At 46.9% G+C, this 14,432-nt stretch overlaps 1 protein-coding gene across 6 annotated transcripts in view; it reads right to left on the bottom strand.

The window, feature by feature from the left end:
• LOC145352383 (nesprin-2-like) overlaps positions 1–14,432 on the bottom strand; it is a 243,402-nt gene that overhangs the window by 85,706 nt on the left and 143,264 nt on the right. For all 6 annotated transcript variants that reach the window (XM_080202157.1, XM_080202160.1, XM_080202159.1 and 3 more), the window contains 6 exons: positions 10,348–10,488; positions 9,252–9,407; positions 8,087–8,293; positions 7,130–7,231; positions 3,536–3,655; positions 1,462–1,662 (listed from right to left, as the gene is read on the bottom strand). In XM_080202157.1, coding sequence (XP_080058283.1) covers positions 1,462–1,662; positions 3,536–3,655; positions 7,130–7,231; positions 8,087–8,293; positions 9,252–9,407; positions 10,348–10,488 — 927 coding nt within the window. The remainder of the gene's footprint in view (positions 1–1,461; positions 1,663–3,535; positions 3,656–7,129; positions 7,232–8,086; positions 8,294–9,251; positions 9,408–10,347; positions 10,489–14,432) is intronic.

The following is a 14,432-nucleotide window of genomic DNA, read 5'->3' as shown; positions in this document are numbered from 1 at the left end:
TCTGGGGAAAGCACTCACTCCTTCCTCAGCTTCTAGGTTAAATTGGCAGTCACTTCCCAAATACATCGTCAGGACTCGACAGACATGCTCTTGTTAACCTGATGCCAGTTGGTTAAGATTCCAGTGGCCAGCTCCTGGCTGGCACAGGACCAAGGACAAGTTTCATCTCTCATCTGTCAAATTAGGTGTGAAAACCCCTCCCAAAACAACAGGAACATTTCAAGGCCTGGACCAAGAAGGGAGTTTGTTATGTTAAACACAATTAACATTGAATGGGTAGAGGGTGTCGTTTATCTGAACTTGGTGTCATTTTTCACAGTTAAAGGTGTCAAAGTCTCTGCTAAAACCTGATGAGAGAGTAGACCAGGATACTGTGCTTTAAGCAGATTGCTGCAAGGCTGCAGTATCGGTTAGCTTCAGGACTGAAAGACATCAAGCTGTCCCGGGTTGATCTGCCTGTCCACGTGCCAAGATACCCTCATCCCAATTGGAGTATAAACAATCCCTCTCTCTTTTGGACATTTCTGGAGGACAGTGCCAGGACTAACACCTTGTAAACATTCAGAATTAGAAGCAGCTCCATAATGTGTTTCTGTGGTGAAATGATGATCTGCTGCCCATTGCCCTTCTGTAAATGTGTTCACATACACTCCCACACACTGACTAAAGCCTTCAGGACTTGGCTGATGGCAAAGGTGGTTTGTGAGGAATCCATGGAAAACCAGCAGGAGCCAAAGGAATGCAATATCAAAGGAGCAACAATTAACCCTGGTTTCTGATGGCTGGAGGGGGAGGGGGTTGATTAACCACAGATTCCATTCCTGATCCCCATCCTGTGATGCTGCTGCAGGAAGGGAAGGATAGATGTTGAGTGATAACTCCTGTAGTTGAACATCTCACTATTTATTTTTTAACTGCCAATCAAAGAACAGCCACTCCACTAGCTTGGTATGGGCTCCTGCTCCACAAGAAACTGTAAAGGGTTACGAGTGAAGCCAGTCCACCACACAAATCAGCCTTCCATCCACTGACTCTGTCTACATTTCCAGCTGCCTCAGCAAAGCAGCCAGCATAATTAAGAACCCCACAAGCCCCATGCATTCTCTCTTCCACCTTCTTCCATCAGGAGAAAAATACAAAAGTCTGAGGTCACATACCGACCGACTCAAGAACAGCTTTTTCCCTGCTGCTGTCAGACGCTTGAACGAACTTAACTTACATTAAGTTGATCTTTCTCTACACCCTAGCTATGACTGTAACACTCTATTCTGCACTCTCTTGTTTCCTTCTCTATGAACTGTATGCTTTGTCTGTATAGCACGGAAGAAACAATACTTTTCACTGTAAATACATGTGACAATAATAAATCTAATCAAAAACCATTGCATGGATGACCCATCCCCTTTGTGGAGCTGCACCTTCTGACAGTGGGTAAAACACAGCGCGTGTGAGACTGAATACCTTATAGCTCTGTAGGTGGCTCTGGAAATCTCCGATGCTATTGGTTGGTGTCTTTGCTTCCTGGGTGACCTTGACTTGTCCGCTGTTGAGCAGGTCCACGAGGCCCCGTACCAGACACTGGTACTGAGTGTCCAGCAGCACGCTGTACTGGAGCTGTCCCTGCTGCTCTTTCAGATAAACCCTGGTGCTATCGAGGAGTTCCTTGTAACACAGAGAAAGGTGCAGTCAGGCCCCAGGCATCTAAACAGCCTGTATTTATATCACACTTTTCACATCAAAAATATCCCAAACACTTCTTAGGAATATCAGGAAACTTGACACTGAGACACAAAAGAAAATGCCAACTGATATTTAAAAACTTATCTTTTCCTGTGCTGTGGGCATCGCTGGCAAGGCCAGCTTTTGTTGCTCACCCCTGCACTTTCTGGAATCGAGAAGAATGAGGGGAGATCAAATTGAGATATACAAGATGATAAAAGATGTGGATAAAGTAGACGTGGAGCGGATGCTTCCCCTTATGGGGCATCCTAGGACAAGAGGTCTTAGTCTTAGGATAAGGGGCAGCAAATTTAAAAAGAGTTGAAGAGAAACTACTTCTCCCAAAGGGTTGTGAATCTGTGGAATTCGCTGCCTCAAAGTACGGTGGGTGCTGGGGCAGTCAGTAAATTTAAAGAGGAGTTAGACAGATTTTTAATTGGTAATGGGTTGAAGGGTTAAGAGGAGAAGGCAAGAAAATGGGAACGAGGAGCAGATCAGCTATGATCGAATGGCCGAGCAGACTTGATGGGCCGAATGAGCTAACTCTGCTCCTGTATCTAATGAACTGCCCCTGAACTGACTGAACTATGGCAAATGGAATTTAATGTTGGCAAGTGCGAGGTGGTCCACTTTGGTAGGAAGAATGGTAGGAAGGACTATTACTTACAGGGCGAAAAACTGCAGCAGGTGACGGTGCAGAGGGACCTCGGGGTCCTTGTGCATGAGTTGCAAAAACCCAGCTTGCAGGTGCAGCAGGTGGTCAGGAAGGCAAATGGGATGCTGGCCTTCATAGCAAGGGGGATTGAATATAAAAGTAGGGAGGTCTTGCTGCGTCTGTATAGGGCATTGGTGAGGCCGCAGCTGGACTACTGTGTGCAGTTTTGGGTGCCGCACCTGCGCAAAGATATTTTGGCCTTGGAGGGAGTGCAGAGGAGGTTTACTAGGCTGATACCGGAGTTGAGGGGGTTGAGCTATGAGGAGAGGCTGAATAAACTGGGCTTGTACTCGTTAGAGTTTAGAAGAATGAGGGGAGATCTCATTGAGACGTATAAGATGATGAATAGGATGGATAGGATAGAGGTGGAAAGACTCTTCCCGCTCAAAAAAGACAGTAGGACTAGGGGGCACAGCCTCAAGATAAAAGGGGGGCGGTTTAGAACGGAGTTGAGGAGGAATTCTCTGCCCGTTGAAGTGGTGGAGGCTGCCTCGCTAAATATTTTTAAGACGCGGGTTGATGGGTTTTTGATAAGAGAGGGGATTAAGGGTTATGGGGAGAGGGCGGGAAAGTGGAACTGAGCAGCGACAGATCAGCCATGATCTTATTGAATGGCGGGGCAGGCTCGAAGGGCTAGATGGCCTACTCCTGCTCCTATTTCTTATGTTCTTATGTTCTAAGAGTCAACCACATTGCTGTGGGTTAGAAGCACAAGTAGAACCACAGAATCCCTACATGCAGAAAGAGGCCATTCAGCCTATCGATTCTGCACCAACTCTCTGAAGGGGCATCCCATCCAAAACCTCCTACTTTTTAGGAGCCTTCTGAGGATGTGAAAAGTGCCATAGAAATGCAACCCTTTCTTTCTTTCAATGAGTGAACGGAACTAGCTGGGAATGAGGACATAGGCAACCAAGTCTGTGCCATTGGCTCAGGATGACAGGGTTACTGAGCGAGAGTTAGAATCATTCAATCTGCAGGTAAATAAAATGGCAAAGATGAAGGTTTCTGCAGCCAGTGAGAGACAGAGTTAGGCAATGGTACTGAGGACAATGTTTCCAGACAGTGCTGCAGTGTAATGGGGGTCACACATCTTCCTACCTCCAGCGGGCTGACACCCAGAGTCGATGTGTGTTCCAGATCATATTGTTCTCCTTCAGAAACCAGGGCCAGCCACTGGTCACTCAGAGAGTCCAAACCATCCTCCATCTTCTCCATCAACTGAGAAATCAGAAGAGAATTAGACCAACAGAGCAGAGGCTTAATAATACAAACGCCACACCCCTCACTGTAACACCCTGATATACCCCACACCCCTCACTGTAACACCCTGATATACCCCACACCCCTCACTGTAACACCCTGATATACCCCACACCCCTCACTGTAACACCCTGATATACCCCACACCCCTCACTGTGACACCCTGATATACCCCACACCCCTCACTGTGACACCCTGATATACCCCACACCCCTCACTGTAACACCCTGACATACTCCACACCCTGTGCTGTATCACCCTGATATACCCCTTACTGTAACACCTGATATATCCCATACCCCTCATTGTACCACTCTGATATACCCACACCCCTCACTGTACCACCCTGATATACCCACACTCTGCGCTGTAACACCCCTGATATACCCCACACCCCTCACTGTAACACAAACACTCACACACACATGCAAACACATGCGTACACGCACACACAGATTGCAGACTTACTCATCCTCACTTGGTAAAGGCAACTTGGCAGAGAACAATGATAACTGCAACTTATATTTATCTAGTGCCTTTAACTTCAAAAGCCTCCCAAGTTGCTTCACAATTCTAACACTGCAAGATGAGGAACTATTACAGCAGACTGTCTTAAAATGAGGACACAGTGATAGATAGGGATAGAGGTTTTAGGGAGAGAATTCCAGAGCTTAGGGTCAAGGGTGCTGAAAGTATGGCCACAAATGGTACAGTCATTAAAATCAGGGATGCTGGAGAGGACAGAATTGAAGAAGCACAGAGATCCTGGATTTTGTTGCAGAAGATTATTAGTCTGTAGAATTCTCTTGCTCAGAGTACAGAGAGGCAGGGACATGGATTAAATTCAAGGCAGAGTAGAACTTTGGAAACATCCACCCTATCTGATTGGTTAAAGTATACCTTAAGTATCAGATATATCCTATAGAGTTTGATTAATTTTAAGGAATGTGCACGGTAGGATATTGTCCAGGAAAGCATTGGAATGCAGGAGTGGAGGCAAGCGCCGTTACTGAGATGGAGGGTTTGTGTCTGGAAACTCTAGATTCCCATTTGATGCCAATGACGTGACAAATCCAACTCAATCTCTGTGAGCAGGAAGAGGGAATGGATCAGTGCCTCGGAAACAAAGGTTGTAACAGGATCTGAAGACAATGGATTCCCAATATTTAATTGAGCTTTCTTTATTTGTTTATTGGAACATAGGATCTTTGGCTAGAACAGCGTTTATTGCCCCTCCCTAATTGCCCTTGAGAAGGTTATGGTGAACTGAGTTCTTGAACCACTGCAGTTCATATGGTGGAGGTACACCCAGAGTTAGAGAGGGAGTTCCAGGATTTTGACCCAGCGACATTGAAAGAACAGTGATATATTTCCAAATCAGGATGGTGAGTGACTTGGAGGGAAGTATGCATGTGGTGGTGTTCCCGTGTATCTGCTGCTCTTGTCCTTCTAGATGGTAGTGGATTGTGGATTCGGAAAGTGCTGTCTAAGGAACCTTGGTGAGTTTGTACAGTGCATCTTGTAGATGGTACACACTGCTGCCACTCTGTCTGGCTGGTGGAGGGAGTGAAGGAGTCGCAAATAAGCGAGTTGCTTTATCCTGGATAGTGTTGAGTTTCTTGAGTATTGCTGGAGCTGCACCCATCCAGCCAAGCGGAGAGTATTCCATCACACTCCTGACTTGTGTCCAGTAGATGTGGTCCGTTTCTGGGGAGTCAGGAGATGAGTTACTCATACAGGGTTCCCAGCCTCTGATTTACTCTGGTAGCCACTGTGTTTATATGGTTGGTCTGGTTCAGTTTCTGGTCAATGGCAGTTCCCAGGATATTGATAGTGGGAGATTCAGCGATGGTAAAACCATTGAAATTCAAGCAGTGACAGTTAGATCCTCTCCTGTTGATGGTGGTGATGATCATTGCGTTCCATTTGTGTGGCGCGAATGTTACTTGCCATGTGTCAGCCCAAGCCTGGATATTGTCCACATGTTGCTGCATTTGGACATGGACTGCTTCAGAATCTAAGAAGTCATGAATGGTGCTGAACATTATGTAATCAGCGAACACCTCCACTTCTGACCTTATGATGGAGGGAAGGTCATTGATGAAGCAGCTAAGATGATTGGATCACAGACACTACCCTGAGGGATACCTGCAGAGATGTCCTGGAGATGAGATGATTGACCTCCAGCCACCACAGCCATCTTCTTTTGTGTCAGGTATAACTCCAAACAGTGGAAGGTTTCCCCCTTGCTTTCCATTGACTTCACATTTGAGGCTCCTTGATGCCACACTTGGCTGCTTGCTGCCTTGATGTCAAGGGCTGTCACTCTCACCCCACCTGTAGCATTCAGCTCATTTGTCCATGTTTTAACAAAGGCTGTGATGAGGTTAGGAGCTGAGTGACCCTGGCAAAACCCAAACTCAAACTGAGCATCCACAAGCAGGTTATTGCTGAGTAAGTGCCACTTGATAGTACTGGGCAATTTCCCACATTGCTGGGTAGATGCCAGTGATGTGGCTGTGCAGGAACAGCTTGGCTCGGGGCACGGTAACTTCCAGAGCATAAATCTTCAGGACTATTGCTGGAATACGGACAATAGTCCATAGACTTTGCAGTATCCAGTTGGTTAAAATGAGATACAATGGAACCAGGTGAGAGCAGTACCATCTAACTGGGTGAGAACGGAGAGGGGAGGAGGATGATGTGATCAACTGTGTCAAAGGTCATAGAGGGGTCAAGAAGGATGAGGAGGGAAAGTTAATTCTTGTCTTGATCACACAGGATGTTATTTGTGAACTTGATGAAAGCCATTTTTGAGCTGAGAACGGGGACGGGAACCTGATAGGAGGGATTTAAACACAGAGTCACAGAAAAGGGAGGTTTGGGATTTGGGAAATGACATGGTGCTCAAGGACAAGGAGGGAAAAGGGAAGTTCGAGCTGGATAGTAGTTTGCAAGGATGGGGGGGGTCAAGGGTCATTTTTTTCGAGGAAAGGGGTGGTCTGTAGAATTATAAACAGTTTCCGTCACAGAAGGAGGCCACTTACCCATTGTGAATGAGCTGGTAAATGACAGCTGATTGGAACAGCAGGAGTAGCAGTGTGAGAAGAAGCAATGGTAACAATATCACTGCCATGGCAGCTAGGAGGGGAAGGTGGGTGATAAGCAGTTTATGGGGTTCGGGCGGAAGAACAAGATGGACTGAAATGGGGGGAACACATTGTGAAAGCAAGGGGTCAAACTGTCTCAACGTCTCTGGGTGAAGGGGCAGCTACTGGCAAGAGGCAAACATGGGCACATCCTCTTTCAAAGATCAGCACGTGACTGATCAAACATTTGTCTGATTTATGCTTTTGTGAAGTGTCTTGTGCGATGTTTTCCAATGTTAAAAGCACATGATAGATTAAAGTTAAGTGATTGTAGGGGTGTTACCTCAAGCTGTTCGCCTTTGCTTTGACTCACAGATTCCAATAACTGTTTCCGAACATCAGTCCTCATCTCCAACAATGCAGCCTCGAACTGCTTCAACCTCCCCTACAGAGTGGATACAAGCCACAAACACATGGCATCAAGGAGTTAATGCAAATTGTACTGGTTTATATTCCAGAAAGCTGTGGACAATCACATTGAAACACCGCTTACGGCCACAGGCTGTTAGAATATAGAATATAGAATAAATAATCTGCCAATGTTAATCCAGTTCCCTCACACTGTCACTCAGTAACCCCTCTCCCCCAGCACCCTGTGTTACAGACTGTATCTGTACTGATGTTAATCCAGTTCCCTCACACTGTCACTCAGTAACTCCTCTCCCCCCAGCACCCTGTGTTACTGACTGTATCTGTACTGATGTTAATCCAGTTCCCTCACACTGTCACTCAGTAACCCCTCTCCCCCAGCACCCTGTGTTACTGACTGTATCTGTACTGATGTTAATCCAGTTCCCTCACACTGTCACTCAGTAACTCCTCTCCCCCCAGCACCCTGTGTTACTGACTGTATCTGTACTGATGTTAATCCAGCTCCCTCACACTGTCACTCAGTAACTCCTCTCCCCCCAGCACCCTGTGTTACTGACTGTATCTGTACTGATGTTAATCCAGCTCCCTCACACTGTCACTCAGTAACCACTCCCCCCCAGCACCCTGTGTTACTGACTGTATCTGTACTGATGTTAATCCAGCTGCTTCACACTGTCACTAATTCAGCCACAACTAAAGTCTCCTGTTATTATTAACTGAAATGATTGATGTTGCAATAAAACAGTAAGAGACACGGTGCTGTTTAAAGGGGATGGTTAAAGGATTGGGGTGACAGTGCAATATTGCAGCAGGTTTGAGAATAGTGAGTCACAATATCAGGGATGAGAGCATATCAGCCTGTACTTACCTGGTACTGTCTGATCTGACTCACTCCATCACTCAGTGACTGCCTCACTGTGGAATGGATGGCCTGCAGCTGCTTTAGCCTGCTCTGTAAACTGGCCAGATACTCTGTGGCCTGGGGGAAGATACCCCCAGGTACATCTCCTTGGTCCAGCACACACTTCTGCTCACTCAGCTCCTGCTGGAGTCTCTCCAGAGTTGCGGCCAGTAGCTGCAATATACAATAATCAAACACATCAGTTTCCTCAGCACCACAACTAGTGAGCAACCATCACCCAGGCTAACAAGCTGAGCACCTTCCACCCCTGACTTTTCTCCCAGTCTGTTTTACTGACAGCCATGGCCAGCTGGATACCGCCTTTGCCTCCAGTACGAAAGAGAAGAGTTCAAGCTCCACTGCAGGTACTGGAGCTCAGAATCTGGGCTGACAAAAGCAGTGCAGAACAGAGGGGGTGCTGCCTTGCCAGCAAACCCCTCAATTAGATTCCAGTCTGTAACTCACTGCCGGGTATCTGTTATTCTGTATATAAACCTCCCCGAACCCCTCGATTAGATTCCAGTCTGTAACTCACTCCCAGGTATCTGTTATTCTGTATATAAACCTCCCTGAACCCCTCGATTAGATTCCAGTCTGTAACTCACTCCCGGGTATCTGTTATTCTGTACATAAACCACCCCGAATCCTTCGATTAGATTCCAGTCTGTAACTCACTCCCGGGTATCTGTTATTCTGTATATAAACCATCCCGAACCCCTCGATTAGATTCCAGTCTGTAACTCACTCCCGGGTATCTGTTATTCTGTATATAAACCACCCCAAATCCTTCGATTAGATTCCAGTCTGTAACTCACTCCCGGGTATCTGTTATTCTATATATAAACCACCCTGAACCCCTCGATTAGATTCCAGTCTGTAACTCACTCCCGGGTATCTGTTATTCTATATATAAACCACCCCAAACCCCTCGATTAGATTCCAGTCTGTAACTCACTCCCGGGTATCTGTTATTCTGTATAGAAACCACCCCGAACCCCTCGATTAGATTCCAGTCTGTAACTCACTCCCGGGTATCTGTTATTCTCTATATTAACTCCATTACTTCCCAGTGTTTGGATTGTCTCCGTTCTTTCCTGTGTAACTGTGATACTCCCATGCTGTGGATGGTTACCTGCTGACACTGCAGCTGCTCTTCAGCCTCCTCAATAGGTACTGAGCTGGAAGAGGGAAATCCCTCCTCCAGAGTGTCTAACCAGTGGCTGATCCCGAGGAGGGCATCCTGCAAGCTTTTCTCCAGTTTCAGCTCTTCATCTTGATTAATGTGCCCCTGAGAAGTGTAACAGGATAACAAAGACCTGTTAAAATGTTCATATCCCACAATGTACACAGCCTCCATTGTGCAGTTTGCTTTGATTACACAGAACAAAGCTCCCTCTTTGCTGTCCCCCATCAAACGCTCCCAGGGCAGGTACAGCACGGGGTTAGATACAGAGTAAAGCTCCCTCTACACTGTCCCCATCAAACACTCCCAAGACAGGTACAACACGGGGTTAGATACAGGGTAAAGCTTCCTCTACACTGTCCCATCAAACACTCCCAGGACAGGTACAGCACGGGGTTAGATACAGAGTAAATCTCCCTCTACACTGTCTCCCATCAAATACTCCCAGGACAGGTACAGCACGGGGTTAGATACAGGGTAAAGCTCCCTCTACACTGTCCCCCATCAAACACTCCCAGGACAGGTACAGCACGGGGTTAGATACAGAGTAAAGCTCCCTCTACACTGTCCCCATCAAACACTCCCAGGACAGGTACAGCACGGGGTTAGATACAGAGTAAAGCTCCCTCTACACTGTCCCCATCAAACACTCGTCAAACAGATAAAGCACAGGGTTGGATACACTCTCATAGCAGGTCACCCATTGAACAGAAAGGATTTGATGTTAGCCTAGTTACAGAGGAGATTAATGAGGATGGTCACAAGAATAGAAAATTCTCACTGATATAGAAAATTGAAACTCCACCCCTCCCCTCTCCCCGCGCAGCAATGGCAGGTTCCCCCCCCGTCCCGCCCCCCCCAACTCCCCGCACAGCAATAGCGGGTCACCCCCTTCTCCCCGCGCAGCAATAGCGGGTCGCCTCCCCCCCCTCCCCACGCAGCAATGGTGGGTCCCCCCCTTCTCCCTGCGCAATGACAGCGCCTCCCCCCGCCCCCCCCCCCGCCCCCCCCTCCTCCCCCACCATGCAGCGATCTCTGGCCCCACCTCTCCCTGCATTGCAGTGGTGACGGTCTGTTGTGCCAGCTCTCGCAGCTGGCTCAGCCACATGTTCAGCTCCTGTTCTGGCAGTGGTGAAGTAGATTTGGTTCCGTGGACACGGTGCAGACCCCCAGCTGTGACCGACACCTGAAAAAACACCACGGACATATCAAAGAACAGGAAAACTTGCACTTCTGTAGAGTCTTGAATAATCTCAAAGCGCTTCACTGGAACTGAATTATTTCTGAAGTATCGGCCCTGATGCAATGTTGGAAAATCCACAAGCAATTTGTTGAAAGCAAGTGCCACAAACCACAGTGAGAATATCTGAGTGATTTGGATTGAGGAACAAAGAGGTCCCCTTGTCCTTTTACAGAATTATGTTTTTATAGATCTTGGAGCTAAAGGGATCGAGGGATCTGGGGGAAAGACGGGATCAAGTTATTGAATTTGATGATCAGCCATGATCATCATAAATGGCAAGGCAGGCTCGAAGGGCTGAATGGCCTACTCCTACTTCTAGTTTTTATGTTTCCGTAGAATAAGAACATAAGAAGTAGGAGCAGGAGTAGGCCATCTAGCCCTTCGAGCCTGCCCCGCCATCCAATAAGATCATGGCTGATCTGAAGTGGATCAGTTCCACTTTCCCGCTTTCTCCCCATAACCCTTAATTCCCTTGTCTATCAAAAACCTATCTACCCGTGACTTAAATATATTCAGCGAGGATCTCGTACACAAACTCGACAGTACAGCCAAATTAATGTCTCAGCCCTCAGCACTTCATGCCGCTGTCAGTCTGAAATGTGTGTTTAAGTTTCTGGAGGGGAACTGGAATCTACAAACTCCTGTTCCCCAGAGACTCCCTGTAAATATCAGCAAACACACAGAGGACACCTTTTCTAACAGCCACACAGTTGCAGGAACTCCTGTAATGAGAAATCTGTCCCAGAATCTCTTGGGAATGTTATATTCAGACATCCAAAGATTAACAGCATAGAAAACTTTGAGTTGACACAACAAATAATCCGCTGGTAGGTTAGCAAACCTAGAAATGCTTCATGAGGCCAGAGCCTGGGTGATCCAGGTCTCCTGGCGTGGGGTTACAGTGTGTATACTCAGAGGTCGTGAAGATTTCTATCGCAACCCACTCCTTTCATGAATAAAGAGCTCCCTCTTTTGTACAACCACTGCAGTAAAACCACTTTCTAAACCATACCAGTCAATTCCCAGTTCTGCTCCCAGTTCCAGCTGCTCTATATGAGGATGAGGAGTACTGATGGAGGGATGAAGAAAGGAACTGCTCCATTAGCCGGAGGATCAGTCAGCTGAGGGCATTGATATAAGATCATTTGTAAGAGAACAAGAGGGCAGATTTGAGAAGACATGTTATCAAAACACTTTTTGTTATGCGCTCATCAGCACATACAAGAATTTCAGATAATCAATTGAGTTCATAGAGTGGCTCGGTTACACTTGTTCAAAGTGAAATATGTTCATACATGGCACACCTTCCCGACAAACAGCAGGTACATTTTCAAGCCTTGCACTTTCTCCGAATTGCCCAGGAGCTTGGAGAGCCAATAGTTCCCCACTGCTTTCTCCATGGCAACGTCTCACCCAATCAGAGTTGGCTTCCCAACCAACCAGAATGCAGTTTCTCCTCTGGTGTAAATTGTTTGACTGTTTAAAATTTGGCATTCTTGTGTTTATCCTGATAAATGGAAGACTAAAAACTTCAGCTAAAATCAAGAAGATGAGAAAATATTTTCTCTGCAGTGTGTTGTGATCTGAACTGGAATCGCTGAAAGGGTGGTGAAAGTTGATCCAAAAGCAACTTCCAAAAGAGAATTAGATCAACATTTGAAGGGGAAAGTCTTTTTTATTCATTACTGGCACATGTGCGTCACTGGCTGGGCCAGCATTTACTGCCCATCCCTGGTTGCCCCTTGAGAAGGTGGTGGTGAGCTGCCTTCTTGAATCGCTCGAGTCCATGTGCTGTGGGTTGACCCACAATGCCGTTAGGGAGGGAATTCCAGGATTTTGACCCAGTGACTGTGAAGGAACGGCGATATATTTCCAAATCAGGATGGTGAGTGGCTTGGGGGGGAACTTGCAGGTGCTGGTGTTCCCATGTATCTGCTGCCCTTGTCCTTTTAGATTGAAGTGGTTGTGGGTTTGGAAGGTGCTGTCTAAGGATCTTTGGTGAGTTGCTGCAGTGCATCTTGCTGCTACTGAATGTCGGTGGTGGAGGGAGTGGATGTTTGTAGATGTAGTGCCAAACAAGTGGGCTGCTTTGTTCTGGATGGTATCAAGCTTCTTGAGTGTTCTTGGAGCTGCACCCATCCAGGCAAGTGAGGAGTATTCCATTTCACTCCTGACTTGTAGATGGTGGATAGGCTTTGGGGGATCAGGAGGTGAGTTACTCGCTGCAGTATTCCCAGCCTCTGACCTGCTCTTGTAGCCACTGTGTTTATGTGGCAAGTCCAGTTGAGTTTCTGGTCAATGGTAACCCCAAGGATGTTGACAGTGGGGGATTCAGTGATGGTTACACCATAGATTGTCATGAGCTAGTGGTTAGAGTGTCTCTTATTGGTGATGGTTATTGTCTGATATTTGTGTGGCACGAATGTTACTTGCCACTTGTCAGCCCAAGCCTTCCCAGCAGAGGGAAGTTATGTGTGGAACCGGAGGAGATTGGAGAGGCATTGAACCAATATTTCTCTTCGGTGTTCACGCAGGGGGACATGGATATAGCTGAGGAGGACACTGGGTTGCAGGGGAGTAGAATTGACAGTGTTGCAGTTGATAAGGAGGATGTGCTAGATATTCTGGAGGGTCTGAAAATAGATAAGTCCCCTGGTCCGGATGGGATTTACCCCAGGATTCTCTGGGAGGCAAGAGAAGTGATTGCTGAGCCTCTGGCTCTGATCTTCAGGTCGTCGTTGGCCTCTGGTATAGTACCTGAAGATTGGAGGTTAGCGAATGTTGTCCCATTGTTTAAGAAGGGGAACAGAGACTTCCCTGGGAATTATAGACCGGTGAGTCTCACTTCTGTTGTGGGCAAGGTTTTAGAAAAAATTATTAGGGATAGGATTTATAGTTATTTGGAGAGTAATGAATTGATTGGAGATAGTCAGCATGGTTTTGTGGCGGGTAGGTCGTGCCTTACTAACCTTATTGAGTTTTTTGAGAAAGTGACCAAAGAGGTGGATGGGGGTAAGGCAGTGGACATGGTGTATATGGATTTTAGTAAGGCGTTTGATAAGGTTCACCATGGTAGGCTTCTGCAGAAAATGCAGATGTATGGGATTGGGGGTGATCTAGGGAATTGGATCAGGAATTGGCTAGCAGATAGGAGACAGAGGGTGGTGGTTGATGGTGAATATTCATCATGGAGTTCGGTTACGAGTGGTGTGCCTCAGGGATCTGTTTTGGGGCCACTGCTGTTTGTAATTTTTATTAATGATCTGGACGAGGGTATAGTTGGGTGGATTAGTAAATTTGCTGATGACACCAAAGTCGGAGGTGTGGTAGATAGTGAAGAAGGGTGTCATAGTTTGCAGGAAGACTTAGACAGGTTGCAGAGCTGGGCCGAGAGGTGGCGGATGGAGTTTAATGCGGAGAAGTGTGAGGTAATTCACTTTGGTAGGAATAACAGATGTGTCGAGTATAGGGCTAACGCGAGGACTTTGAATAGTATGGATGAGCAGAGGGATCTAGGTGTATGTGTACATAGATCCCTGAAAGTTGGGAGTCAAGTAGATAAGGTTGTTAAGAAGGCATACGGTGTCTTGGCGTTTATTGGTAGGGGGATTGAATTTAGGAGTCGCAGCGTCATGTTGCAACTGTACACAACTCTGGTGCGGCCGCACTTGGAGTACTGTGTGCAGTTCTGGTCCCCACATTACAGGAAGGATGTGGAGGCTTTGGAAAGGGTGCAGAGGAGGTTTACCAGGATGTTGCCTGGTATGGAGGGGAGGTCCTATGAGGAGAGGCTGAGGGATTTGGGGTTGTTTTCGCTGGAAAGAAGGCGGCTAAGAGGGGATCTTATTGAAACATATAAGATGATTAGAGGTTTAGATAGGGTGGAT

This window comes from Carcharhinus amblyrhynchos, chromosome 14, assembly GCF_965287045.1.
Source record: "Carcharhinus amblyrhynchos chromosome 14, sCarAmb.v2.hapA, whole genome shotgun sequence".
NCBI classification, from domain to species: Eukaryota; Metazoa; Chordata; class Chondrichthyes; order Carcharhiniformes; family Carcharhinidae; genus Carcharhinus; species Carcharhinus amblyrhynchos.
Note: the sequence above shows the minus strand (reverse complement) of the source record. Positions and strands in the feature narration are given on the sequence as shown.